Source organism: Erpetoichthys calabaricus, chromosome 5 (genome assembly GCF_900747795.2).
Source record: "Erpetoichthys calabaricus chromosome 5, fErpCal1.3, whole genome shotgun sequence".
NCBI lineage: Eukaryota > Metazoa > Chordata > Cladistia > Polypteriformes > Polypteridae > Erpetoichthys > Erpetoichthys calabaricus.
In genome coordinates this window covers 83,226,439-83,253,537 of record NC_041398.2, presented here as the reverse complement: position 1 = coordinate 83,253,537, position 27,099 = coordinate 83,226,439, and the positions used below count along the sequence as shown (strand labels likewise).

Below are 27,099 nucleotides of genomic sequence, written 5' to 3'. Positions count from 1 at the left end.
CCCCCAGCCACTGGATACCACGACCTTGCCAACTCACAATCCATGCAATCATTAAACACAGTAGGTACAAGAACACACCCCTGACAAACCCCAGAATCAATTGGGAAAAATGCAAAGGTTCTGCCTCAATTCTGCACAGCACTCACAGAAATGTACAGGCTGGCCATGATATCCAGCAACTTTGAGGGGATCCCACAAAGTCTCAGGATGTCCCACAGAGCAGCTCAATCAACCGAGTCGAACACTTTACAAAAATTAACAAAGGCTGCAAAAAAAACTCTGCCGATATCCACGTTTACTCTCCATGACAACCCCTCAGTGCCAGGATGTGGTTGATGGTAGACGACTTAGGCCTAAAACCAGACTGCTCCGGTCGCTGGTAGGTGAGCAAATGATCATGGATTCTATTGAGGATGACCCTAACAAGGACCTTACCCGGCACAGAGAGCAGTGTTATTACCCTGTAGTTGCCACAATCCAGGCGATCACCCTTCCCTTTCCAGACAGGGACGAAAAATCCTGTTTTCCAGTCAGTTGGGTTAATTCCTGTCTCTCAAAAGGAGGCAAAGATTGCTTGCAATGCAAGGACGACAGCCCTACCACCAGCCTGGAGAAGTTCACCCCGAATATCATAGATCCCTGAAGCCTTCCCTACCTTCAGCTGGGTCACCACCTGTGCAATCTCAGAAAGACTGGGTGGTTCACAGCTAATTGGAGGATCAGTCTCAAGAACCATGGACTCGGAGATATCCATCATCAAAGTAGCCAGCCCAGTGGGTCACAACTGCAGTGTCATCCATAAGGACTGTTCCATCAGCCACCCTGACTGCGACTCTCAGAGGAACAGATTTGGATGTGCATAATGCTTCCTTTCCTCTGTGAGCAGGACGTGGGTCACTAGACCATAGATGGTGTGTCACTTGCTCACATATTCCTCTACCAAACGCCTCCTCATCTGCCCTCACAGCCCTTGCAGTTATCCTTCTCAATTCCCGGTACAGACCGGAGTTGACATCAACTAAAGAGCTGCAACAACTCTCGATGATATCAGGAGTCCCTTGTGAGATGAAACACCTCCTTCTGGCAACACTGGTAACACCAACACAACCCTCAGCAACCTTCAGGGTCTTGTCACGGAAGGTCTCCCATATCACATTAGGATCAGCAGTCGCACCTAAGTCCGTAAGTTCCTCATATAAACTGCGTGCAAACTCATCAGAAACACCCTGATCTTGGAGTCCAGTCAGGTCCAGCCTCATTTTCCCAGTAGGTGGTAGCCTACTGGACCTAAACTGGATATTCAGAATAGGAACCACAAGTCTGTGGTCAGAATTCACAAACTGGGCACTTCAGTAGACCCTGCAGTTTTGTAACAGCGTCCAGAATCTGCCCACGAGGATGTGATCAATCTTCTTCACCGCAGCACCAGTATTGGAGTACTAAGTCCAACGATGCAGCTCAGGGTGCTGGAACCAGGATCCAGCAATCCGCAGCCTCTGACCTTTTGCAAAGTCTAGGAACATGAAGCCACTTTCACCACGGTCACCATACCCATGGGGACCAACACAATCCTCATTGCCAGTGGTCCCATTGAAGTCACCCATGACCAGAGTAGTGTCACCTCACGGGCACCCATCAACCACCGAGCGAAACTGCGAATAAAATGTCTCCCTCACCAAGACATCACTCACCACGGTGACACAACAGACAAGGCACCCAGAGAGTGCCTTAATTTGAGTCTCATAATAAGCTTGTTGAAAGGAGTTACATCTGACATTATTGGAGGGAGCTGATCTGCCGCAGCAACAGCTACTCCCCAAGTATGACAGCCATCAGAACGACCAGACCAATAAAACATGTACCCACCAACAGAGATCTGGCTAGACCCAGGTCTGCACACCTCAGAGAGTGCCACCACTGAGATGCAGAGTTTACGAAGTTCCTCTGACAGCAGAGGAAGACGATCATCATGACGGAGAGACAAGATGTTCCACGCACCTACCCAGATAGGCCGCCTCAAATTTGGACCCAAGTGCTGCCGTGCAGCGGGCGACACCTCAGCGCCACACCAGTTCTGATCCCTAACAGTCTTGACCTCATTGGCTCTCCAGTGCTTTTGACTCCTCCGGGGATGTGGCTCCCGAGGGCTTTCCTCCATCCCCTTCCTAATGTGAACAGCCTTCCTAACAGTGACTGCAGCAGAGCTACTCCCATGGAGATCAGAAAGGAGTTCTGTCTATCATCTCAGGGCTGCGTGAAGATTTATTTTTACGGAGGCTGGTGTGCCAATCCTGCCAGCAACGCCCATGATTTCCCTGCAAGTTGGAGGAACGCTTGCAGGGCCGGATGTAGTTTAACGTCATACCCCGCAGAATTTTTTTTTTTTGAATTTGGCATACTTATTCTTAAAGATTTTCATTGAGATAGCTCATATACATCATTCTGTACAAATTTTTGAAATTTTAAAATTTCTCAATTGGAAAGTATTTGTAAATTGTCAAACTCTTTTACCTTAATACAGAGAAACATTGTGAGTGACACCAACTATGAGTTTACTGTTTCAAATGTAGGTTAAAATGAAAAAAAAAAAAAGGCTACATTACCTGAGAAATTTGAACTACAATAGGCAGAAGTACAACAGGACATCAATCAATACCATTTTTGCATCACCTGACTTGGAATCAGCTGTCTATGAAAGCTCTTGAGCCACAACAGGTCTTAATTTACTCTTGAGAAACATGCAATTACATCAACACTTATTATTTTTTTTTAATATGACTGTTAAAAATATTTAATAAACTAAAATATGATAACTGACACTCTGATGTAACTACAAATTGTAAAGTATTCCAACTTTCAAATCAGTTAGCCAAGTCCCTAAACACACCTGAATGTTACACTATGTGCACACTTTCTAACTTGTTTCGCTTTTACTCTCACATGGTAATGGAAAGCCATAGCCAGATATGGACAGGGTGTACAGCACAATCACAGGCAAACCCACAGTAAGTTGCACTGGGCTCCAGTTAACTTATCATGTACACCTCTGGATCTCCCTGGAAACAACAGCAATCATATTTCCTCATTGCTACCATTAGCTTTCCTTTGTTGCGGTTTGGATGCAAATACTAGAACAAATTATCATGTAATCTGCCTTCTGTCAAAAATGAGTAAAACAAACTGAACAACAGTAATGTAAACACCTTATTTAACTGCATAAATTTTTTTGTATAAACAATGGGCTAGGAAAAGAAAAATGTAAACTGCTTAATTTCTACAGGCCATTAAAGCACTACCAACAGTAAATTTTGATTCTGTTTTATTAAATATGAGACAACAACTGACTATGCAAAAAAACAGGCTTCATATAATGTCTATGCTTAAGATCCACATGAGTTTGCCTATCTGTTCTAAATCTCACTTTTGAAAAAATAAATTGGAAAATGAAATAGCTTATGTTTGGGGATTCCTAAGGAATTACACTGAAGGAATCTGATATAAGAGGATCTACAGTATTATGTTCCTAAAAGTTATGTATTGCTCTATTTAACTAGGACATAAATAAAAAAAACAAAGCATTTGTGACCTCTTAGCTCAGAAATAATTGAGTGTCTTGAGCACACCATGCCACATTACAGAAGCACAAGAATGAGAATTGGTGTGAATAACATGAATGCAAATGGTGCATACTGAGCTCATCATAACCTGCAGTGAGATTAGTGCAGGAGACTATCACTGCCCAGAAAAGGAAGAGGAGTGGGCTATGCTCCACCCAAGCTAATGAAAATTGAGAGTATGCCCTCTTTTAGATACAGTACTCTGCAGTTAATAGAGATGCTCATTACCAAGCCTACATCACCTCTCTTATCTTGTGGGACTTCCATTTGCTGTGTTAAGTATTGAAAACTCACTTTTGGGATTTTGCAGTCATATGAAAAAGTTTGGGAACCCCTCTCAGCCTGCATAATAATTTACTCTACTTTCAACAAAAAAGATAACAGTGGTATGTCTTTCATTTCCTAGGAACATCTGAGTACTGGGGTGTTTTCTGAACAAAGATTTTTAGTGAAGCAGTATTTAGTTGTATGAAATTAAATCAAATGTGTTGTGGCGGACAGCCGGGTCCCATGCCCAGCAGGGACGCCCCTGCTACTTATGTTCTGGGGGAGCAGCCATGGACAGCCCAGTACCTCCCCCGGGTCGCTTGGTGGCAGCCTCCCTGGTCAACGGTGATTCCCTAATCTCCCGCAGGGCTCCATGGGAGATGGAGTCCTCCACAGCCTGGTTGGGGCCCTAGGGGGGGCTGTCTGGTTTCAACAGCCTGGCTGGACGACTCTTTGGTCCCACCTGGAAGTGCAATTAGGCCAGGTGGTCAAGCACCTGGAACGCTTCCGGGTGGGCTATAAAAAGGGCCAGCCACCACCACTCGAGGAGCCAGGGTCGGGAGGAGGACTACGCTTGTGGAGGAGTGGTGGTAAAAGAAAGGATTGTTGTGTTGTGTTGGGATAGTGCTTTATGGACTGTGTATTGCCTGTGGGACATGGGGAAGACGTGCGCCCACTGGTGAAGAAAAATAAAATGTGTCCTTAGTTTACACGTGCCTCTGTGTCCATCTGTGCCGGGTCGGGCGCCTATATAGCGCCTTTATTACAGTGAAAAACTGGGTCCCCTTGTAATTTTGCTGATTTGAATGCATGTAACTGCTCAATACTGATTACTTGCAACACCAAATTGGTTGGATTAGCTCGTTAAGCCTTGAACTTCATAGACAGGTGTGTCCAATCTTCAGAAAAGGTATTTAAGGTGGTCAATTGCAAGTTGTGCTTCCCTTTGACTCTCCTCTGAAGAGTGTCAGCATGGGATCCTCAAAGCAACTCTCAATAGATCTGAAAACAAAGATTGTTCAGTATCATGGTTTAGTGAACAGCTACAAAAAGCGATCTCAGAGGTTTAAACTGTCAGTTTCAACCGTAAGGAATGTAATCAGGAAATGGAAGGCCACAGGCACAGTTGCTGTTAAACCCAGGTCTGGCAGGCCAAGAAAAATACAGGAGCGGCATATGTGCAGGATTGTGAGAATGGTTACAGACAACACACAGATCACCTCCAAAGACATGCAAGAACATCTTGCTGCAGATGGTGTATCTGTATATCGTTCTACAATTCAGCGCAATTTGCACAAAGAACATCTGTATGGCAGAGTGATGAGAAAGAAACCCTTTCTGCACTCACACCACAAACAGAGTCGCTGTTGTATGCAAATGCTCATTTACACAAGCCAGATTCATTTTGGAACAAAGTGCTTTGGACTGATGAGACAAAAATTGAGTTATATGGTCATAACAAAAAGTGCTTTGCATGGCGGAAGAACACCACCGGATTCCAAGAAGAACACCTGCTACCTACTGTCAAATTTGGTGGAGGTTCATCATACTGTGGGGCTGTATGGCTAGTTCAGGGACTGGGGCCTTCGTTAAAGTCGAGGGTTAGATGAATTCAACCCAATATCAACAAATTATTCAGGATAATGTTCAAGCATCAGTCACAAAGTTGAAGTTACACAGGGGTTGGATATTCCAACAAGACAATGACCCAAAACACAGTTCGAAATCTACAAAGGCATTCATGCAGATGGAGAAGTACAATGTTCTGGAATGACTGTCAACAGTCCCCTGACTTGAATATCATCGAAAATCTATGGGGTGATTTGAAGCAGGCTGTCCATGCTCGGCAGCCATCAAATTTAACTGAATTGGAGAGATTTTGTATGGAAGAATGGTCAAAAATACCATCCATCTAGAATCCAGACACTCAAAGGCTATAGGAGGTGTCTAGAGGCTGTTGTATTTGCAAAAGGAGGCTCAACTAAGTATTGATGTAATATCTCTGTTGGGGTGCCCAAATTTATGCCCCTGTCTAATTTTGTTATGATGCATATTTTCTATTAATCCAATAAACTTAATGTCACTGCTGAAATAATACTGTTTCCATAAGGCATGTCATACATTAAAAGGAAGTTGCTACTTTGAAAACTCAGCCAAGGATAAACAAAAATCCAAAGAATTAAGAGGAGTTCCCAAACTTTTTCATATGACTATGTATGTGTCCTGGCTCTGTCTTTTTTTGACAACAGCTAACTATAGCTTTTTTCTCTTTTTCAATCATTCATAAACACATTAGAGATGACAATGAACTCCAATGTATATTCTACAATAAACAAACAGTATTGTTAAATGAAAATGTATTACTATCTCCCATTTCCACACCCATGCACCAATTTTTTAACCCCTTTTAAAAAGGCTGTCGGTTCACAACCCAGCCCACTCACACAGACACAAATTCTGTAATACTAGGACGTTTTGAGTTACCATTTACCCTAAAGTGCATGTCTTTGGAATATGTGAGAAAAACCCATGCAAACAGAAAGTAACTGTGCAATATCCACCCACCAAGTTCCCAGGCTAGGATCTGAACTCAGGACTCTGGAACTGTGAGGCAGCAACGCTAACCACTGTGGCATCATGCCCCAGTACGAATATCAATTTTACCCAATTGTGTGGCTAAAGGGATTAAGCAGACTGTGTGATCCGCTGTGTCTTATGTTCATCTCTAATCGTACACTGGTACTTTGACAATTTTCTGTGTCTGTTCATTGAGTTAATTTTAATTGTAGCCCATAAAGGTTATATCAAGTAAGAAAAAATCTAGTGGACACTTACTATTTGGCTAGAGAATATTGTGCTTGGTCACTATGTATGCAGCTAGCATGTTCCCCCAATGTCAGGGGCTTTCCTCCCACTTTATCTAAGATGTGTAGGTTTGGTTTATTTGCGATTCCCAGTTGGCCCCTGTGCGAGTGTGGGTGTATGCCCTGAGATGGACTGCTCATGCTTTGTGCCCAGTGCTTTCAGGACAGCTCTGGCTATGGCCATCCATGACCGAGAATTGTATTAAACAGGTTTGAGAATGGTATAGTATATGGTATGGTATAGTATATACTTTATTTTCTATTTTCTATGTAAATCTTGTTATACTGTAATGCAACATTAAATAAAAACTTGCTTGACCATATACAATTGAACCAACATTAAATGATGAGAGAAAAATATAATGCTACTATCTTTGCATAACTAAACGGTAACAATGGCATATACTGTAGAGTTGCTTGGGGTCAGTAGAGGGCCCTTACTAACTAGAAACTCAGCCAAAACAAGAAAACTAGAAGAAGGCAACTCAAACCTGCAAACACAATCTTAATAATCTGTTTGGATTTCATAAAAGTTATATTATCAAATATCAGTAGTCAGACAAAAAAAATAAAATTATTGTCAGGCTATGACCTTTTCATGTCCTTCCTTTAGAAGTTGTTATTATTCTTTCCCAGATCATACTCGCTTTACACACCACATTCATTTCGTAGAAACTCTAGTAATTCATAGCAAGAAACTAACAAGTAGAAAATGGCATGTCAAAATCTTGCAACATTGACATACAACCAGCAGTATTCCAATGCAACTCATTGAGAAGACCCAGACTTCTGGAACACTGAAGACATCTGCAACATGACTAATAAGTTAAAAATGCATTTTGTGGTAAACATACATTTAATTTATTCTCTGTTGTGGGTAAGTTTACATGTATTACAAAATTGATTTATGTAACAAAATTCAAATGAAATCACAGCCAAGTCTTCAAATCAAATCACAGCCAAGTCTTGCAAGCTTAAATAGACCTAGAGTGAAAATCAGACCTTCCTGCATAAATACAGGGTGCCTGTATTTGTAACTTTATTTATAGTAAAATAAAAAATAAACAAACTTGTCCAAAAAAGTTTTTACAGTTTGAAATATTGTTTGCTAAAAATTTTTGTCACTGGGGAAAAAAGTTGCTTTGGTTAACAATATTATACTAAGAACACAATCTGATCTCAGACACCTTAGTGAAACATAATTAAGTAAATCAGGCAGTACGACTAGTTAAAACAGCATAGTATGTCGTGAACAACCGTGGACTTTCTAGAAGAGGGGTCAGCAAATGGGAAGAGGAGCCACATTTAGAATTTTATTTAAAAAAAAAAAAAAAACTGAAATTATTTGAGCCACATTAGTTAATGGAAACAGAGATTTATTCTAAGCAGTTTAGCAGGATTTTTTAATTTGATATTAACAACAAAAAGTGTAAACAAACATTATTTTCGGTGTTTAATTGACTTTAGAATGACTTTGCCAACTTTGGTGAACTTCACAACAAAATGATTTGCTATTGTGATCAATTTTATACAGCAGTAATCAATTTTAAACATTTTAGTAGCATTTTTCATTTTTTGAGGGTACCCCATAAAACTAGACAAAGTGAAAGTTATTTTTCGCCTTCTATCAACTCTATAACAAAAGTTTCTATCTTTTATCAATTTTGAGCAGCATTTATCTGGAAAAAAGAATGTAAATGTTGTGCAAATATATTGTACGCTAAAATATTGTTATTGTCTAAAATTTAATATGTCTGCTTGATCACAGCTGCAAATGTAAAATATGTAATTTACTTGTTCAATGTGATTTTTGTGCCTGTACATCTTTGGACAGATTGATGATGTCTGGACTGTATGAAGACACTTTGATTTCCAAGCATAACTGCAAACTTTTGCTGCTCAGATGGTCCCCGGGTTTAGTTTTGATATAGATCATGCTTGAAAAAAATCTGGTATCAGAAATATATTGACGCAAACATTGATAGAATTTCAAAAGCATACCTCTTCAAGTTACTATAATTATCAGGTAAAGACACCTACACAAAGACAAGTTTGTCCCGCTTTTGTAAGTTTTTGCTTTTCCATCCAATTGTGGGTTTGTGTTTGCTGTCTCTCCGATTTCTGAAGGTTCTGCTCCAAATCTCTAAATTTGGATATCTAAATGTCATTCTCCTGTAAATCTGCCAGTTCAATTTCAATATTAATTTGATTAACTCCTAGAAAAGCATCAAAGTTTAGACTGGATGTGTCCTGTGTGAAGTGGCTTCAAGATAAAGGAAAATGTAGATTTTTTTTTCTTCCTGAATTCCAGAAATCATACGGTAAAAAATTTATTTATCATTATAAACTGACAATTTTTCAATGTTGGATTAGGAGCTGGGAATTTCCATGAAAGAGCTGGACACTGTTGTATAAAGTAGCGTGGCCTGGACCTTTCAGCTGGGTTCACTACTACTGTGAGCATCACTCAGTACAAACTGATAAAATGTGAGTGAAAGCCAAATTTGATTATTGTGGTAATTCTCCAATAACATGAACATTTCTGTAGCACAGTGCATTTAAGGGCCTTTACACTTGTATTATTCTATATATAACATCTCAGTACAGTATTGATTGATGTACACAACTTTGGTTGAAGGTGACAATCTTCTGAATATCAAGTATATTTTTGATAGCCTGCAGTTTTCCTTAAATTATGTTGTTTATTTATCAAAGGTTTTCACTGAGCAGGTGCATTGTGAATTAAGACTTGTAGATGATCCAAGGAGTGTAAATGTTGCTGCCCTAAATTACATAGTGTTCATTTAACTTTGTATTCTCAAATATTTATATTTTCTAACACATATTGGCCTAGAAAATGCTGCTGAATGCAATGGGAACACAATTTCACAAGTATGGGGAAAAAATATCGAAAGTTTGCAATATATAACTAACATGAGAAATATAAAATGTTCTTCTGTGAATACACACATACTCTTTGGGTCTTTTTTTTTTTTAATTTGACACCGCTTTCTTGGGGTGAGCCTGGCTCCATTTAACATCCACCTTGAGAATGCAAAACAAAGGCACACTAGTGTTAAATGTACCACCCATTTTGGACGCATTTGCTGACAAACCTCACTACTAGGTCTGGTTCTTAGATAAGGTCCCTTTAAGATGATTCATGCAAGGGTTTCCTTATTCTGGTCTGAGGGTCATTCATCTAATTTTGCTTGCTTACTGTTGACCTTAATACACTTACAATCCCAATTTCCTAACAGTAACCATACTATGAGAACACAACTTCCAACATCATAGCCCTAAAGATTCTGGAGGACATTTAAGTTGCTACAAAATACTGTAATTGATTTATTGCTTAATTAGAAAACAAATGGTAGAATGGGTGTCAAGTGTAATGGTCCTTTAATGGAGGAAGGAAGCATGACACTTATGAGTAACTGTCCTGAGCAAAGTAACAATTGAATTGGTGTGAACAGTTGACCCTTAAAAGGCTTAAAATTATCCAAACAAAGCTTTTGTCTAGCCCTCTATAGTAACGGAATGTTTAGCAGGTGTGTGGGCTGTCAATGTAATAGCCACAAAAAATACAACTTCATATCCTAGGTCAGTGACCCAGAAACACTAGCTAAGATTAACTGTTTACTGGTAAAAAGGAGGAGTCAGTTGGTATATTCACACTGAATGCTGAATTATATATATTTAACACTTACATTTTTTTTTGTTTCCCATACATAAAAACAAACATTAAGCTTCTTCAATCAACTCATATTTTTCTCTAAGGTTTCATAAAAAACAAAAAACTAAATTCTTTGTAACTGAAACGAGAAGACAGGAAATTTGCAACCTAGTAGTTAAGCAACATTACCGTAATTCATAATATTTTCACTGTGATCCATAATTTTCAATGATCAAATCCCAACCTAATCTCACTGATTCATGCTGCTTGTATAGAAATGTAATGCTTCTCTTACAGAACATGGGAAAACGTTCACTGCATCTATACACTGCTAATCATACAGCCCACTATTAAATTACACAATATTTCCTTATTTGGTTGATATTTCATGTCCAGTTTTTTTTATCCTGAGTAATATGTGTATCCTGTGTAAGAAAATGTAAAGGCAACCAAACTCAAGTTTTGAATTGCCAACTTTATCTGTATTTTAATCCAGATTCAGTCTGTAAATTATTTGATAATTCTCATTTCTGTAATCACTCACTTCCTATGAAAATGTTAATCAGCTTCTAAAGCTTTTGGAAGGCCAATGTTCTTCAAAGTTACTAAATGGTTGCTTATTAATCACTTAGTTACTGTTTTTTTTATCTTTGCATCTGAAAATAAGTAATTACCGCATATAAAACTTGAAAATAAATTCAAGCAAAGAAATTGATTAAAGTAGAAGATTTATCCCTAGGCCTGCATATACGATTGTATAAACCCAAGGACAAACTAAAATTGTTTTAGAAGTATTTTATACAACTAAAATGCTTACTAAAACTAATGGTGTCTGCTTCCAAAACTCTAAGTTGAGTGTAACTACTAACATTTCTACTTGACACAGAAGCTCATTCCAAAAGCTAATGCCATATACAACACATCTTCAATGTAAACCTTTAATATTTTTAAAATTATATAAAATTACAGCTTTTCAAGAAGACAAAAAAGTGAAAGAAAAGGACACTCACCACCATCTGACACTGCAGCAGACTGCAAAAGAACACAAAGAGACATTAGTGACCACCAATCTTCATGACCACACACAGGAAGATAAATACTTCTCCAACATCACTCTCCCTAAATACACACATCCAAGGACAGACTGAGCACTAATGGCAGCTTGTTAAACAGCAATCTGATGTTTCAGATGTAGAAAAGAGGCTGGGCCAAGATAATATGATTAGACATGGCGAGACACATTTTTTCACGCAGCTGTTACCACCCTTTTGCAAACTGCTCAATGCATTGTTTATGCCCTGGGACCTGAAAAAACACAACACCACACAAGCAAACTCTCTCAATTTAATTATGGCAAGTCACAAAGGTCCACTCATTCCTTGGAAGCAGTTTTATGTTATATATGGTAGAGATGTAAACCCCCATTCTTATTACAAACTGCTTTTTCGCCCCCCCCCCCCCCCCCACACACACATTCTTTTTTCATTAAAGCTTCCTGTAAAAATAAACTAGTTAATTTAAAATGTGAAAAATACTACTATTAGAACTGAGAATGAAGTCTGTGAATAAAATGCCTTAACTATGCTCCACAAAAGAAAAAAATATGTCAGAGGCCATGATTTACAGACTTATGGTTTAAATTCAAAATATTATTATACTTTAAATGAAATTGGAGACACTTTGCATTTCAAAATATTCAAAACATATATAATGTTTTTCCTTTTAATACCACATTAGACAAATTGCAAATACACCAATTGATAAGTAATATTAGCAATGTTTTGAAATGTGCTGCGAAATGATACTGTACTGAATAGTAAATAACCTGATACTTAAAAACAGACAAGACGCTACATATAGCTATCTCATATTGATTTATGAATAGAAATTTAATGGACTACAATAAAATTAATCATAGGTTTTATATAAGTAACCTTTACATAGATTAAATTACTGTTTTTTCAACTTAAAATTAATTTCAATACTGTACTCACATGATGACTAAAACCATTCATCAGAGGAATAATAATGTTAAACCATTCCTCAAACCTTATTCATTACAAAAATAATTAAGAACTATATTTATGACGTAACAGTTAATGCTTTCATAATATTATATTTATACCCATTGAACAATATGCAATACAGTGTGCTTATAGTATGTAGAACTTGTCGAAGATCACAGTCAAGTGTTGTATGCTAGATATAACCATTATGTCACAATTCATTCTGGCACTTAAAAGTTTTTAACAACAAGCAAATGCAAAAATGCAAAATAAAAGGAAATCCTCCAATGTTATATTGTTTTACATATTTGAGGGGAAACTGGAATAAAAGGCAAAAAAAGCATGTGTTCCATATGCACAAACTACTGTTAGCAGTCTTTGCTGAACAGTAGTATATGCAAAGACACTGAAAACAAATAACGTTACTTCCAGGTCACTAAACAACAAGGTCAAAGCTGCTGTGCCAATTTCTGTCAAAGACATCACACTGCAGTATTTTACAAGGATCGGTCTTTGTACTTTTAAAGCATTTGACACCTTACAAGTAGCTATAAAAGTAAGGACGAGACTTCTAGCCAAACAACAATTAAACAAAGAAGTAAAGACACTAAGACAAAACAGCATGCCTTAGTCAACCTAGTGGGTGGATGGCAAATGGTTTGTCACCCAAACAGTTTTTAGCCATTTTTTAGTTCTCACGATTTAAATTCAGCAGCAACATCTTAAGTAGATGGGTTAGCAACATCTTCAAATGAGAGAAAAAAAAATAATGATTTATTAACATTATTCTAACTAATTTGTCATTTAAAAGATTAAGGGTCATGATGTTGGCCTTCTATCATACTGAAAGGCAATGCTTAGTTGGCCCGGTAGGAATAAATGTGGGGGAGTTACTGTGTGTGCCCTGCAATGGACTGGGCCCCCATTCAAGGTTCATTTCTGCCTTGCACCAGATGCTGCACAGGTGTACAAACCTGAATGATAGTTAATCAGGTTAGAAATGAAATAAATGTATAGGCGAACAGAGAAATGAATCAAAACTACCCATGAATTTAAGAAAACTGCTAAACATTTTTTCCATCTTTTCAACAATATTTTCCATCTTTTTAACATCTATAAGGCTTTTGGTAGATAAAATAGAGTAGCAATAACAATATAAAATGCTTAATTTGATCCAGGGTCATATGAATGGTCAGTATCATCATACTGAATTCTATTAGGAAGTCTTCAGAAATGTTACATTATGCAATGAAAATTTGCTCATTTCTCAAAAACCATCAGCTTTACAAGGCTTTCAGTGATCCAATAATAAATAAAAAGCATGTCAATTGAGGACATATGCAGTTAACTCTTTTACTATATTACTTATTACAAGAGTCACACAATACATGGAAATAGTAAAAACAAACCACCATCATTCTTCACAATAACAGAATTTAACACATTTTACATATAATTGTAGGCCTGTAGCATGCATATTAATTCAAACTTCTATCTTAAAATAAGCATCCACCCACCGACATGCAATAGTATTGTTCTCATTGTCAAGACAGAGAGAATATTTTAAAATGAAAATAGCAGGGCCAGACTTTGTTAAGGGATATAAAACTATAATATTAAAACTTTGAGGACAACATACGGTCTTAAACTCACCATTAATTAATTGAACAAACAAGTTTTAAAAAATGAGCACACCGTACAAGTGTCTTTTGGATTGATCAGGTGGACCAAAACTTTAACTAATGAAATAATTCATAAAATAAAGTTGCATTTTGTAATAGGAAGTGGCTGAACCCCAGCAGATGGCAAAGGCCTCAGTTCATACAACAGAGTTTCACAAGTATAGTCATTGGTATCTGCCAGACCTCCAGATCATACCTAACCAGGCAATGCAGAGTTAAATAAATAAATAGAAAAAATAAAATAAAAACAAAATAATGTCAGAGCTCTGAGACCATGTAACAAATGACATAATGCTTCACAGTCCAGGGGTGAGAAAGTACAAAAATTAGTTTTAGGCATTCTGAACTGGTCTGTATTCATACCGTAAAAATATCTTAAAACATCATAAAGAGTTGGCAAAAAAAAATTGTAAATACCACCTTCTGTGGTAAATGAAAGCTTTGTTTATTTTCTCCAAGTAAATGACATATATTCTGTTTGTTAGATTTCAATCTGGCTGGGTGTGACGAATATTCTGGTCTCTGGCTTCCATAACCCTGAATGGTGCGACTTTGATAATGAAGGGATACTGTATGGATCAAAGCTAATGTTTTTATGTCTAAAAGTAGCACACAAGTCTAAATGTCTTTGACTTCTTCAGGAATGCTTGTACTTCAAGTTTAAGCCATTCAACAAGGGGAAAAGCTTCTGTATTACATGAATATTGTCATTATTATACAAATTATTAACAAGTATGCAGTGTTTTATAGAGCTTACGGTTATTCAAAAAGTATAACTTGTGCATGTTTCAGAGTAAAAAATTTATTGTCGACAGTTACTTTAACTTTTTTCCAAAATGCTCTGACATTATAGTAAAAGTCAGAGCCCAGCTGCTTCTTTCAAAAATAGATTAGAAGATTAGATAAACTTTATCAATCCCATGGGGAAATTTAGATGCATACTGCAGCAGAAACATAAAAAACAAAGAAAAAGAGTCACAGGACAAATAATATAATTGATCATGAGACAGACAGACAGATAGACATGTATTGTGCAAAGATGTCAAAAAGAACTTGAAGTAAAAGCATCTAGTCTAGCACATCGGTAGGAAATACTGAATTGTCTGATAGCAGTGGGCAGAAAAGATCTCCAGAGGTGGTTCTTAGCACACCGTGGTGGAATGATCCTGTGGCTAACAGTGCTCCAACAGAGTGCCCTCTGGAGGAGATGGAGGGGATTTTTAACAATGGCACCCCATTTTCCCACCATTCTTTTTTTCTCAACAGCTTCCAGTGTGTCTAGGGTTAGCCCTGTGACGGAGGAGACTTTCCTAACAAGTTTGCTCAGGCATCATACTTCTTTTGAGCTCAAGTTGCTTCCCCAGGAGACCAACAGCACAAAACACCACACTGGCTACTACACACAGATAAAATATTTCCAGCAGTTTGCTGCAAATACCAAAAGACCCAAGTCTACTTTGGCCTTGCTTGACCAGCCATCACAAATATCACAAAACTATTTGGTTAAGATGTGACTGCATTAAGGGCCAATTGCGAGGCATTCAGATGGAAAAAATGCTGGGGAAGCTAAAAAAACACACTCAGGAAAAACTGTATTGATCCATTATAAGATGGATTAGGTAGAAGAAGAAAAAAAAAAAACGGTAACACTGAATACAATCATTCCTTGAGCAAAAGTATAATCAAAATAATAGAATAACAAGGATGATAGTTTTACAACTCCACATGGAAGAAAGCAATCTGGTATAAAAGGCGAAGTACAGGACTGTGAGAAAATGAAGCGTAACTTGGTAGCTTCATGCACATAGCAGGAACTCATCCTGGATGAAATACTTTTCTATCGTAGGTACAGAGACGGACACAGTCAGCTACGAATATGCTAAATGGCTTCAATAGTGATCTCAATTTCTAACTAATTAAGAGCAAGTATTTAAATTAATATGCTAAATGTTCTAATATCATATGCCTGGATTAAATAAGCAGGTTTTAGAATGTATCAATAGATAATACTATATTTAAGTCCATGTGTTTGTTACTGCATCATGTACAAGTATTTCACTTTATTAAAACACCCACACTTCTTATGTAAGAGCATCTGACACTACAGGGAGTATATTTATGTGGGGAAAAGCAGTTTAATTTGTTAAAAACAAAGAAAAATAGTACCCCTCTCTTGAAATAGCTAACTGCAACTACTGTGCTTTTATCTGAAAAGCATGATGCACACAAACACTGCTCCATACAGTTCTCCATTTTACTTTAAAGTAATAAAAAGGTGTTTTGTGCATGTTCATCCTGCAACAACTACTACTTGCTATCATTACTAAAAAAATTTATGACACAGTAGATTACCCTTCTTTTGTAACATTTACAGGTTTTAGGGTAACAAAACTCAAAAATGTAAAAGAAGGAAAACAAAAACTAAAATATAGTAGAAACGCTGCCCCCATCTTGTCCTTTCGAAAAAAAAAAGGCCACTCATGCCCATCTTATTCATTACAATATTCATCTTTCCTAGGAATCTGGTCTCTCTCAAAAATGAGTCATTCATTATCCCCTCTCATTAAAGGTATATGTTTTTCCCAAAAACAAGGAGGCAAGAACAGAGGGGAAAAAGAATAATTCTGCTCTGGCTTGATGCCACTGAAAGCCCATTATTAATTTAAAAAAAAAAAAAAAGTACAAAATAAGGTGCATCCCATTCAGCCTATTGGCATAGATTTAGAACCAAACACACAGATCCATCTGTTACTCTATCTAATACTCAGAAAAATAAGCTTTTATTTTGCTTTTGTTATTTATTATATACTAGGGGGTGCACTATGCTCCAGCCACTTCACATCTCTGCCACTCGCGTTGTGAAGGGGGGGTGGGGTGTGGGGCGGGGTACGAGGCTAAACGCACGCCTTCCAAGATTTATTTTTTATAATAGAGAGATTTGTAAAGTTGGATCGTTCATGGGTGGCATGGTGGTATTGTATTCAGATCTCAACATAAGTCACCATTTGTGTAGCATTTGCAAATCTTTCAATTGTCTGTTCTGGAATTTCAACCCACATACGGCAAACTTTCTCCCACATTGTAAACTACTAAACTATGTTAGGGTAAAAGCTGACATTAAATTGGCTTAGTACAAGTGACTGTATCTATGGATAGATCAACCAGAAGTTATTTTGGTCAAATACTTGTACATGACAGATTGCACAAAGTCAAAATATACAAACTGCCCATGTAAATTACATCAGAATTATTTTCATTAATTTTCTTTTGTACATCATTACTGTAAGTAGACTGCTTTCTAGTCCTCTTAAATAGTAACTAGCATCAGTAAAACATCAGAGTATCTGGGTATTCACAAACTCTGATGACATGCTACCAAAGCTCAATGTTCTTGATTTTCTTAGAGCATGCTATACGGCCAAATGTTTGTGGACACCTTCACACCTCCATGAGCTTGTTAAAACATCCCATTTCAAAATCACGGGCATAAACATGCCCCACCCCATAAGGCTATAACAGCCTCTACTCTTCTGGGAAGCTTTCCACAAGATTTTGGAGCGAGTCAGAGAGTTTGTGTCCATTCAGCCTGAACAGCATTTGTAAGATCAGGCACTGATGTTTGACAAGAAGATCTGTTTAGCAATCGATGTTCCTATTCATACCAAAGCTGTTTAATAGGGTTGATGTGCAGGCCACTCGAGTTACTCGACACCAAACTCATCAAACCATGACTTTATGGACCTGCTTTTGTTTTATTTCCCCAAAGAGGCACAGTCAAGCTGGAACAGAAAAGGTCCTTCACCAAACTGTTGCCATACAGCTGAAGTCCAGGCATAAAAACACATGCAGGATCATCTCCACTATCTACAGTCCCAGTGCTTCATTCACTGTCTCACCCTGCTCACATACACAGGTCTACTTAACTGGGCTGAGACTACTAGTAATTGCAGTCAACATTTTATGGTTCCCGTCCTGACAACAATCCTTTGGTGTCAGTTAGGACCAACAGCGACCCTAGTTCTGTCTTCCATATACCCTTATTGACGTCTGCACGATCTCTAGGAGCCCACAATTTTCCATGCTCACCACAGTTGATCTCCCCTGGGAGTACTGTTGCCCTCGCTCTCCCGTGGTTCTTCCCTGACTGCACCGCCTACACACTACAGCACTGATCTGACTCCCTGATCCTGCTCTCATTCTCTCTCTCTCTCCTCTTCTTTCCTTTGGCTTCTCTTTCTTCCATTCCTCTCTCAGTCTCTTAGTCAGTCCCCTTTAATCCAAACAACCAAATGGTGCGCCCAATGACCAGCAGAGCCCAAATGTGGGCTAACTATTTTAACCACATGCGTGCGAGTTAAAAGCAATTAGTAAATTCCATCATTTTAAAAAACAAATATGCTCTGCCACAGGCCTCTTACTCCCTTCCACCTCAAGATTACTCTCTTCAACACCCTACAGAATCAAGCTTCATCAGTCTGACAGAGCATTCTTCCCAAATGCACACATTTTCTATAATCAATTAAGTATGAAACTGCTGTACACTACACCCCTAGAACCTTCAGTTATTAGGCCACATTTCAAAAACTGTATGCGGTAGAACACTTTCTTTGCAGTCTCTGATTAAACAAGGTATTAACACAGATGGTCCATGCCACTTACCACAGTGGGCACATTAAGCTCCCTTTCCCAAACCAGAAAAATACTGACACAGACTACTACGCTTTTCTTTAAATTGTATAGGTGTCACTATCTGGGATTAGTGGTCCTTGGTTATACATTTTAAGTTAAATGTTTTTACAATTTAATTAACTTCTTTTCAAAAATCTAGTTGCATTCTTACTGAAATTACTTATCCCTTGTCAGACACGCATGAGCAGGGACATCTTCAGGGCTTTATCAATAATTATTCTAACTGTAATTCCACCCCAGACTATGGGTTAGCAATGTTGCTTACGCCTTTTCCTTTATTTTACCTTCAGATCCGAGGAAAACAAGAGAAAATATGTTCCAAATAAGTCCTTAAGATCATCACGCATCTGCTTTCTAAACATTGGTAAGGTAAAATAGAATAAATATGGAGAAGCGGCCTTCTGTTTTTATGCACCAAAGATTTGGAATAACCTCCCATTAGATATTCGTCAGTCCTCTTCTCTTAGTAAAAAAAAAAAATAGCTGCTGAAAACATACATTTTATTCTGGTTTTTAGTTTGTGTTCACTTCATTATATTAATGTGTTTATTTTACTTTTACCATTTATCTTATGTCACACACGTGCGATTAGGAGGCAGTCAAAAGCCTAAAGGTGAGTGAAACATCGCGAGATGAAGGGTTGTCACAAGGTACTTACCGGAATCTCTTCTCTCCACAGAAAAACCGAGGAAAAATAAATATCAATATTTCTGGGTTCCAAAATTGCCACCACAACGTCACTTCCGGTCACATGAGCTGACATCACTTCCGACGCTTCCAAAGGACATCACTTCCGGTTTTCATCAAACAACATTGTTTCCACTTCCTGTTGCAACGTCACCTCCTGCCAACCATTTCCTATTCCCATAATACAACTCTGTATATAAACACCATTTTGTAACAAACATTGTCAAATGTTACCTCTTTGGTTCTTTTTGATCATTTATTTGCTACATTGTCCGCAGGACAATATACGGGGACGGTCCCCAACACTTTGTTTTTGTGAACGCTTCGTTCTTTATTAGAAGATTTCTCACACTTAATATGATTTCTTAATCTAACTTTTATTATAATCATTACCGATTGTATTGTTTTTTTATTTTATTTATTCTTATTGTGGGCGGCACGGTGGCGCAGTGGGTAGTGCTGCTGCCTCGCAGTTGGGAGTCCTGGGGACCCGGGTTCGCTTCCCGGGTCCTCCCTGCGTGGAGTTTGCATGTTCTCCCCGTGTCTGCGTGGGTTTCCTCCGGGCGCTCCGGTTTCCTCCCACAGTCCAAAGACATGCAGGTTAGGTGGATTGGCGATTCTAAATTGGCCCTAGTGTGTGCTTGGTGTGTGGGTGTGTTTGTGTGTGTCCTGTGGTGGGTTGGCACCCTCCTGCCCAGGATTGGTTCCCTGCCTTGTGCCCTGTGTTGGCTGGGATTGGCTCCAGCAGACCCCCGTGACCCTGTGTTCGGATTCAGCGGGTTGGAAAATGGATGGATGGATGGATATTCTTATTGGTTTTTTTTTGGTTTTTTTTTTTTTAACTATTTGTTATTTGCACTCTCTATAAGGCACTTTGAGCTGCACTCAGATATATGAAAGGTGTTATATAAATAAAATATTATTATTATTATTGTTAGCATTATTTTTTCTCTCACTTTGGCAGAATCGATTTCCTAAAGTTTATTTAAGAGAAATATTTTGTCTGGATGGGTATGAACAGCACAAAACAGATGGTAGCGGTCTGACTGTACTTTATTCTTCCTAACAAACGTAAACAGTTTTAAGTCAGCTCCACCAATCACTGCGCACCAGTCAGGCACCCAAAGAAGGTGCCTGACAACTAGCAAATTTGCCAATTAAAAATTCAACAAATGTGCATTTACTTATTACTTTGTTTTTCTTATATGTATAACAACTGGATGCACCAGGAATCTCTCCACACCTATATTAATACTAAAACATTCTGATTGTACCAAACTGTGAAAATATTTTGTGTTTATGGTAATTGAAAAATCACATGCATGGGATGGATACAAAAAAGGAAGAACTTACAGTTTTATAAGAAACAATAAAGCTTGCAGTCCCTCTGGACTATCCCCTAATAGTTTCCTCCCTGCCTGCCCAATGACTGGCTCTCCTTTTTTACCCAACTCTTAATTACTTCCAATTATACCTACTTCCATTTTTTTGTTTCCTTTGGCATTTCTTTCTCAATTCAATACACCTTTGCCTTAACTCTCCCCTTGACTGTACAATCAAAAACATTGAGCAGTGACAGCTTTTACAACTCATCCTGGAGATACTCCTGACAAGACCCGTTATCAATTTGCCATCAGCATTTGCTGCAAAGTTGATATACTTGAGCTTCTGTTCAAGGAGTCCCTGGTGTTCCTCTTCTCCTGGGCACTATGTAGCGTACATTGGGCTTCCAGGACACCACTATGCCCTGTACTTGAAACAGGAAACGCATTTTCACTCATTAAAGTAATGTGTGCTGCAATATAGCAGCCTAGAGTCAAATTAATAGTCTCTTGTCAGTCCTCCCAGGCATTAACTTTAAAGGGGAAAAACATGTTTTCACCTAGAAAACTCACACTGTCCACCTATCAACTTCAAAGTCTTCAGACTCCTTACTAATCCTTTACTGCCTCATTTCTTTTTGGTACTCCTAGTGGCTTCCCCCCAAGGAAGCTGATCCTGGGAACATGATCTGCTACCTCCAAGTAGCCCCTATGTTACTCTACTGACAAAAGGAGGAGATTGTCACTGCTAAGTTGGTGATCTTTACCCTTTACCCCCTTATTTTTATATAAAAATGTTTACACACACACTCCTATACATACTGTACATACAAATTCAGTATATATTTTTAAAAATTCAATATACATTTGTAGGCTGTTTTACAAATGTATTTTTCTTTTTAAAGTGTATACTGTATACTTTATATTTTAGTGCATTACATAAATGTTTTTGAGATATTTGTATGGTTTACATTTTCATTTTCACATTTCTTACTAGCGTTATAAAATTGATAAAAGAGATAGTTAAAAAGTTGCAGAAGGCAGTTTTCACAAAAATATGGTCAAAATTTAAACATAGAACCTCCACATATGAAAATATGCAAGCTGTCAAAATATCCCCACAGCTTCTGACCTCCAACAGCACTAGACTCACCGCAACTGATGCCTAAAAGTACAAAACTCCTGTGTAGTCAACAGATTTGATTAATCTGCCATGAGAAAAGCCTTGAAATGAATACCATAGAGCTACAAGGAATTAGTTTACACTTTGGTGCCAAGTTTCTAATCTATAAAATAAACGATTCATAAAATGTAATCCAATTTCTAACATTGTTGCTCCATATAAAGAACATTAAAAAGAGGTGTCTGTGGCAAAAATGGAGGCAAAACAAAAATAAGCATCTTTACAAAAATAAGAATTTAAGACAACTGATTTACACATCTTACAGGTCTGTCTCCTAACTGATGATATGGCTTCATATAAATGACTGGGCTTTTTTTTTTTTTTTTTTTTTTAAAAAAAGAAAAAAGTCCTTTTTGGCCTATAAACTGTAGTAATTGTTTTTTAACAGCAGCCTTCACCACTAAAATGTTTATCTAAATAATAACACAGGTCATGTGGCTCTTCTTGTTTTTTTTTTTTAACAAAATAAGTAAACCCAAAAGAATTAAATTTTAAATAACACACCTAAGAATCGATTAAAACAGATAAAGCTATCTAAAACAAAAATCAATATTTTAACAAAATCAAAAGAATTAGCTTTAGTAATGAGTAAACACAAGTTAAACCTGCAATAGTTAATTTTAGCAATATTGTGACAACAGTAAACAATGTAAAGGCAGATATCTGAAAAAAGAAAATAAAGAATTACCTGCCCTTTCCAGAGATGCATATTGCACACCTCACCCATCTTAAAAATTACACTCTCATGCCTGCCGTTTCATGTCCATATTGGGGAAAGCAATACAATCTCCAAGCAGCATTGAGCACAAGGCAGGAAACAGCCCTGGGGCAACAGACTATTGCAGGGCCCATTCTTACACACATAGGGCCAATCCAGACTCGCCACTTAACACATGCGTGCGTGCGTGCATGCACACACACAAAAACATATCTTTGATAATATAGAAGTAAAACAATAGCGTTCAAAGGAAAGGCAATACAGACAAAAGGATAATGTGCATCTCCACATAGACAATGACCAGGCTTGGAATTCAAGCCCAAGACACTGATTTAGTGAAGCAGGAGGCGACAGTACTAGCCATTGTGCTTCTGTGTCACGCAAAACTTTAATTTTTTTGGCAAAAAGAATAAAAATGTATTGAACAATTTAAACATCCATGTTTTCCTTGAGTTACCATACCGTAGTAAAAATCATGCATCAGTCATTTATTAATCTTCCAGACTTGCTCATTATAATACAAGAATATAGTGGAGGACAATGGCTATCCTGACAGCAATAGAAAGAAACAAATGTAGTCAGTATGCCAGTTTGTTACAGGCACACTCACTTACACACTCAAACATGGCCCTTTAGATTCATCAACCAATGTGACGTGAATGTCTTTGGGATGAGGGAGGACACTCAGGGCGAGAGCATGCCTTAAGCAATAAAGTAAGGCAGGAGCACTAACCACAATTCACCATCCATACTCCTCATTATTAAAAGTAAATGGTTTAATAATGTATCTAATGAATTCATAACCTGGATTTTGTTGAAATAAAACAGTGGTAACAGTAAATGTTTTGAATACAGTAATCCCTCCTCCATCGCGGGGGTTGCGTTCCAGAGCCACCCGCGAAATAAGAAAATCCGCGAAGTAGAAACCATATGTTTATATGGTTATTTTTATATTGTCATGCTTGGGTCACAGATTTGCGCAGAAACACAGGAGGTTGTAGAGAGACAGGAATGTTATTCAAACACTGCAAACAAACATTTGTCTCTTTTTCAAAAGTTTAAACTGTGCTCCATGACAAGACAGAGATGACAGTTCAGTCTCACAATTAAAAGAATGCAAACATATCTTCCTCTTCAAAGGAGTCAGGAGCAGAGACTGTCATAAAGGCAGAGGAAAATCAATAGGGCTGTTTGGCTTTTAAGTATGCGAAGCACCGCGGCACAAAGCTGTTGAAGGCGGCAGCTCACACCCCCTCCGTCAAGAGCACAGAAAGAGAGAGAGAGACAGAGAAAAACAAGCAAGCAAAAATCAATACGTGCCCTTCGAGCTTTTAAGTATGCGAAGCACGGTGCAGCATGTCGTTTCAGGAAGCAGCTGCACAAAAGATAGCAACGTGAAGATAATCTTTCAGCATTTTTAGACTAGCGTCCGTATCGTCTTGGTGTGCGAACAGCCCCCCTGCTCAATCCCCCTACGTCAGGATCAGAGAAAGTCAGTGCAAGAGAAAGAGAAATGTAAGTTGGGTAGCTTCTCAGCCATCTGCCAATAGCGTCCCTTGTATGAAATCAACTGGGCAAACCAACTGAGGAAGCATGTACCAGAAATTAAAAGACCCATTGTCCGCAGAAACCCGCGAAGCAGCGAAAAATCCGCGATATATATTTAAATATGCTTACATATAAAATCCGCGATGGAGTGAAGCCGCGAAAGGCGAAACGCGATATAGCGAGGGATTACTGTATTGCTGTTTCAGTCAGGTAGGCCAAGTATCTTAAACAATATGATAAAAGTATACTGTTCAAATATATAGTTTAAAAATAAAGTTAACTATTGAAAAAATATATGGCTTTTAAATTTATTTTAATTTACAACTTCAGTTTTATTTTAAATCATATCCGCATCTTAGAATCCTATACAAATTTGTAATTTACTATGTATTTCTGTATAATATTTAATCTAGCATATTTTAAAGGTTAGCTTGCTAGCCAGGCAGTAAATGACATTATGGAATGAACTGCTGAACTATTTGCAAGCCTGTTACTGTAGTTTTTATAAGAAGCACTAAGATGTGCAAAGAGTGAAATCCTCATCAGAATTGTTTTGGTAACGTAACAGAAAAAGGCTGTTAGGTGTTTGTTTGTTTATGCAGACAGTATCACTAAGCTGAAGATACACCTTTGGGCTTCTTAAGTTGTGCAATGTTTCCCAGCCAGGTGTGCAAACAGTGGCAAGTTCTAAGTGGGACAAACAAATGCATGTATAAACAGCTTCACTAATTGATATATTAAATAAAAAGTGTGCATGCACATATAATATCTAAAGGATCCTTAATCAACAGTTGGAAGTGTATATATAATCTAGGAAACAGACATAGTAAAGCATATAATATCATATTAAAAAAACAGGATAACCATCTTAACACTGGAGACTATGTAAAAGGCAAAGGCACAACAGAACAGCAACTTTAAAAAGTTCAAAAAGACTGGTGTAGTGTATCGGGCTTCAAGGCATTAGCCAAATGGAAGAAAGACACTTTTGTTTTGTCGACACTGTGTGGTCATCATCATTGCCTCACTCTTTAAGAGATTTAACTATCAACATGTTCACCTGGTGAGCCAAACTTTAATGTTTCACAGGACTGTACCAAGCTGACCCCTATAGATTTAATCTGCTGCTCTTAATTTTATATTCTTGGTAACATATCTGTCCCAAGACGGCAAACTTTAAATGATTTGCCTTATATGTCCAACTGTTATCAGGTTGGCCACTGGCTCATTAAAACAGTGGACAGAAGTAAACAATTACATTAATGAAGAAATGGGTTCATCTTTTCATGCACCATTTACTAATACCATTTAAGATAAATTCCCCAAATACTCCTAACTTAGATGCTTCAGAAATTAATTTCCACATCTAAAAGAGAGAGTCAGACATTATTGTCTCAGGCAAATTATCCAGCTGATTTCCACATGATATATGAAAAATAGTCACTGCAGCAAAAACATACAGTAGGTTCACATTAAAGTTTAATACACTCAATCCTCCCACTAGTTGAGCTCTTCAAAAACAACAGTCCCCCGCTTTCCTCAAAGGCAACAATCTTAAATCTGTGTTACATCATTGCCCTGGGTATGATACGGTCTGGTCAAAAGAATAAATTGATGTTTGTTGAAAAGAACTATGATTAAGAATGTGACATCCCTGTTGTTTATAGTCCCCAGACTAAAAGGGGGAAGCCAAATCACTTTGAAGTAAACAAAACAGAACAGAATCAATTGCATTTCGGCATGGACCCTGCATGAGAGAAAAGGTCACGCTGGATGATGCTGATAAATCTGTACAGTATTACACTATAGTGCTGTGCAAAATGTCAAACAAACTCCTTCTGTATTATTCAGAGCTTTCTGAGAATAATATATTTATCAGTACTACTACATATTATATTCTTGTTCATGATCATCCTGACTTACAATATTACTGTTCTGTACAGACTGCATTTATTTTGTTCAGATACAAACACATCCTCTACAGTATTGGGGCCATATGTAATGGTGTTAATAGTGGTAGTTTTTCCTTCTGAAATCTCTTTAAATGAAATATTTTAACATTAAAAATCAGGCACATTGGTATAACTAATTATAATAAATACAAAATAAGTGCTTAGGTAGCAATCTAGCTTAATTTGGGAAATAAATAAACCAGAGTCAGAGCTTTTATTAGACCTCAAAATAGGTTTCTAGTTCACTGATTTTTTTTATCATTACAAATGTCACGAATGTGAGCTTTCTGTCACGTCAGGTGTATTGGTGCTGCCAAACTGGCCATAGTGAGTGTGAATGTGTGTGTGTTTGCCGTGCAATGGACTGACATCCTGTCCAGGTAATGTTTCTCTCTTGCACTGGATGACTGCCGGAATAGGCTCCAGCTGTTCCACAACCCTGCCCTGGAGAAGTAAATTAGCAAAGCGGATGGATAGATAATGTTCCCACACATTTCACATTTTCATATACCAATAATATTGCTTATAAAAAGCCTTTTCCTGACACTATACTAGTTAAGCATTGTCAGTTCAAATGATATACAGTGTTTTCAAAATCAGTATTTCTTAAAACTTTTTTGTTCTTGTGACCCAACCCCAGTTCTCCCATCAAGATTTACCACCGACAGTCAACCATGTCCCCCTTGTAATGACCCATCTCAAGACCAAGTGCAAGCTGTACACAACTCATTCCCATTGAATATAATAGCGAGTCACAATTCTGCAGGATCTAAAAGCAGGTAGCCCTCAACCCAAAATGGGCTGTGACCCATAGTTTAAGATGTTTTAAATGTCACACATTTATCATATTAGCTACCTCTGTCTCTTATTCCTGGAGAACAGCCCTAA

General features: G+C 37.8%; 1 protein-coding gene across 4 annotated transcripts in view; it reads right to left on the bottom strand.

Moving 5' to 3' along the window:
- The window catches only part of rgs12b (regulator of G protein signaling 12b), a 257,282-nt gene that overhangs the window by 96,147 nt on the left and 134,036 nt on the right, over positions 1 to 27,099 (bottom strand). For all 4 annotated transcript variants that reach the window (XM_028801721.2, XM_028801717.2, XM_051928237.1 and 1 more), the window contains one exon: positions 11,435 to 11,456. In XM_028801721.2, coding sequence (XP_028657554.2) covers positions 11,435 to 11,456 — 22 coding nt within the window. The remainder of the gene's footprint in view (positions 1 to 11,434; positions 11,457 to 27,099) is intronic.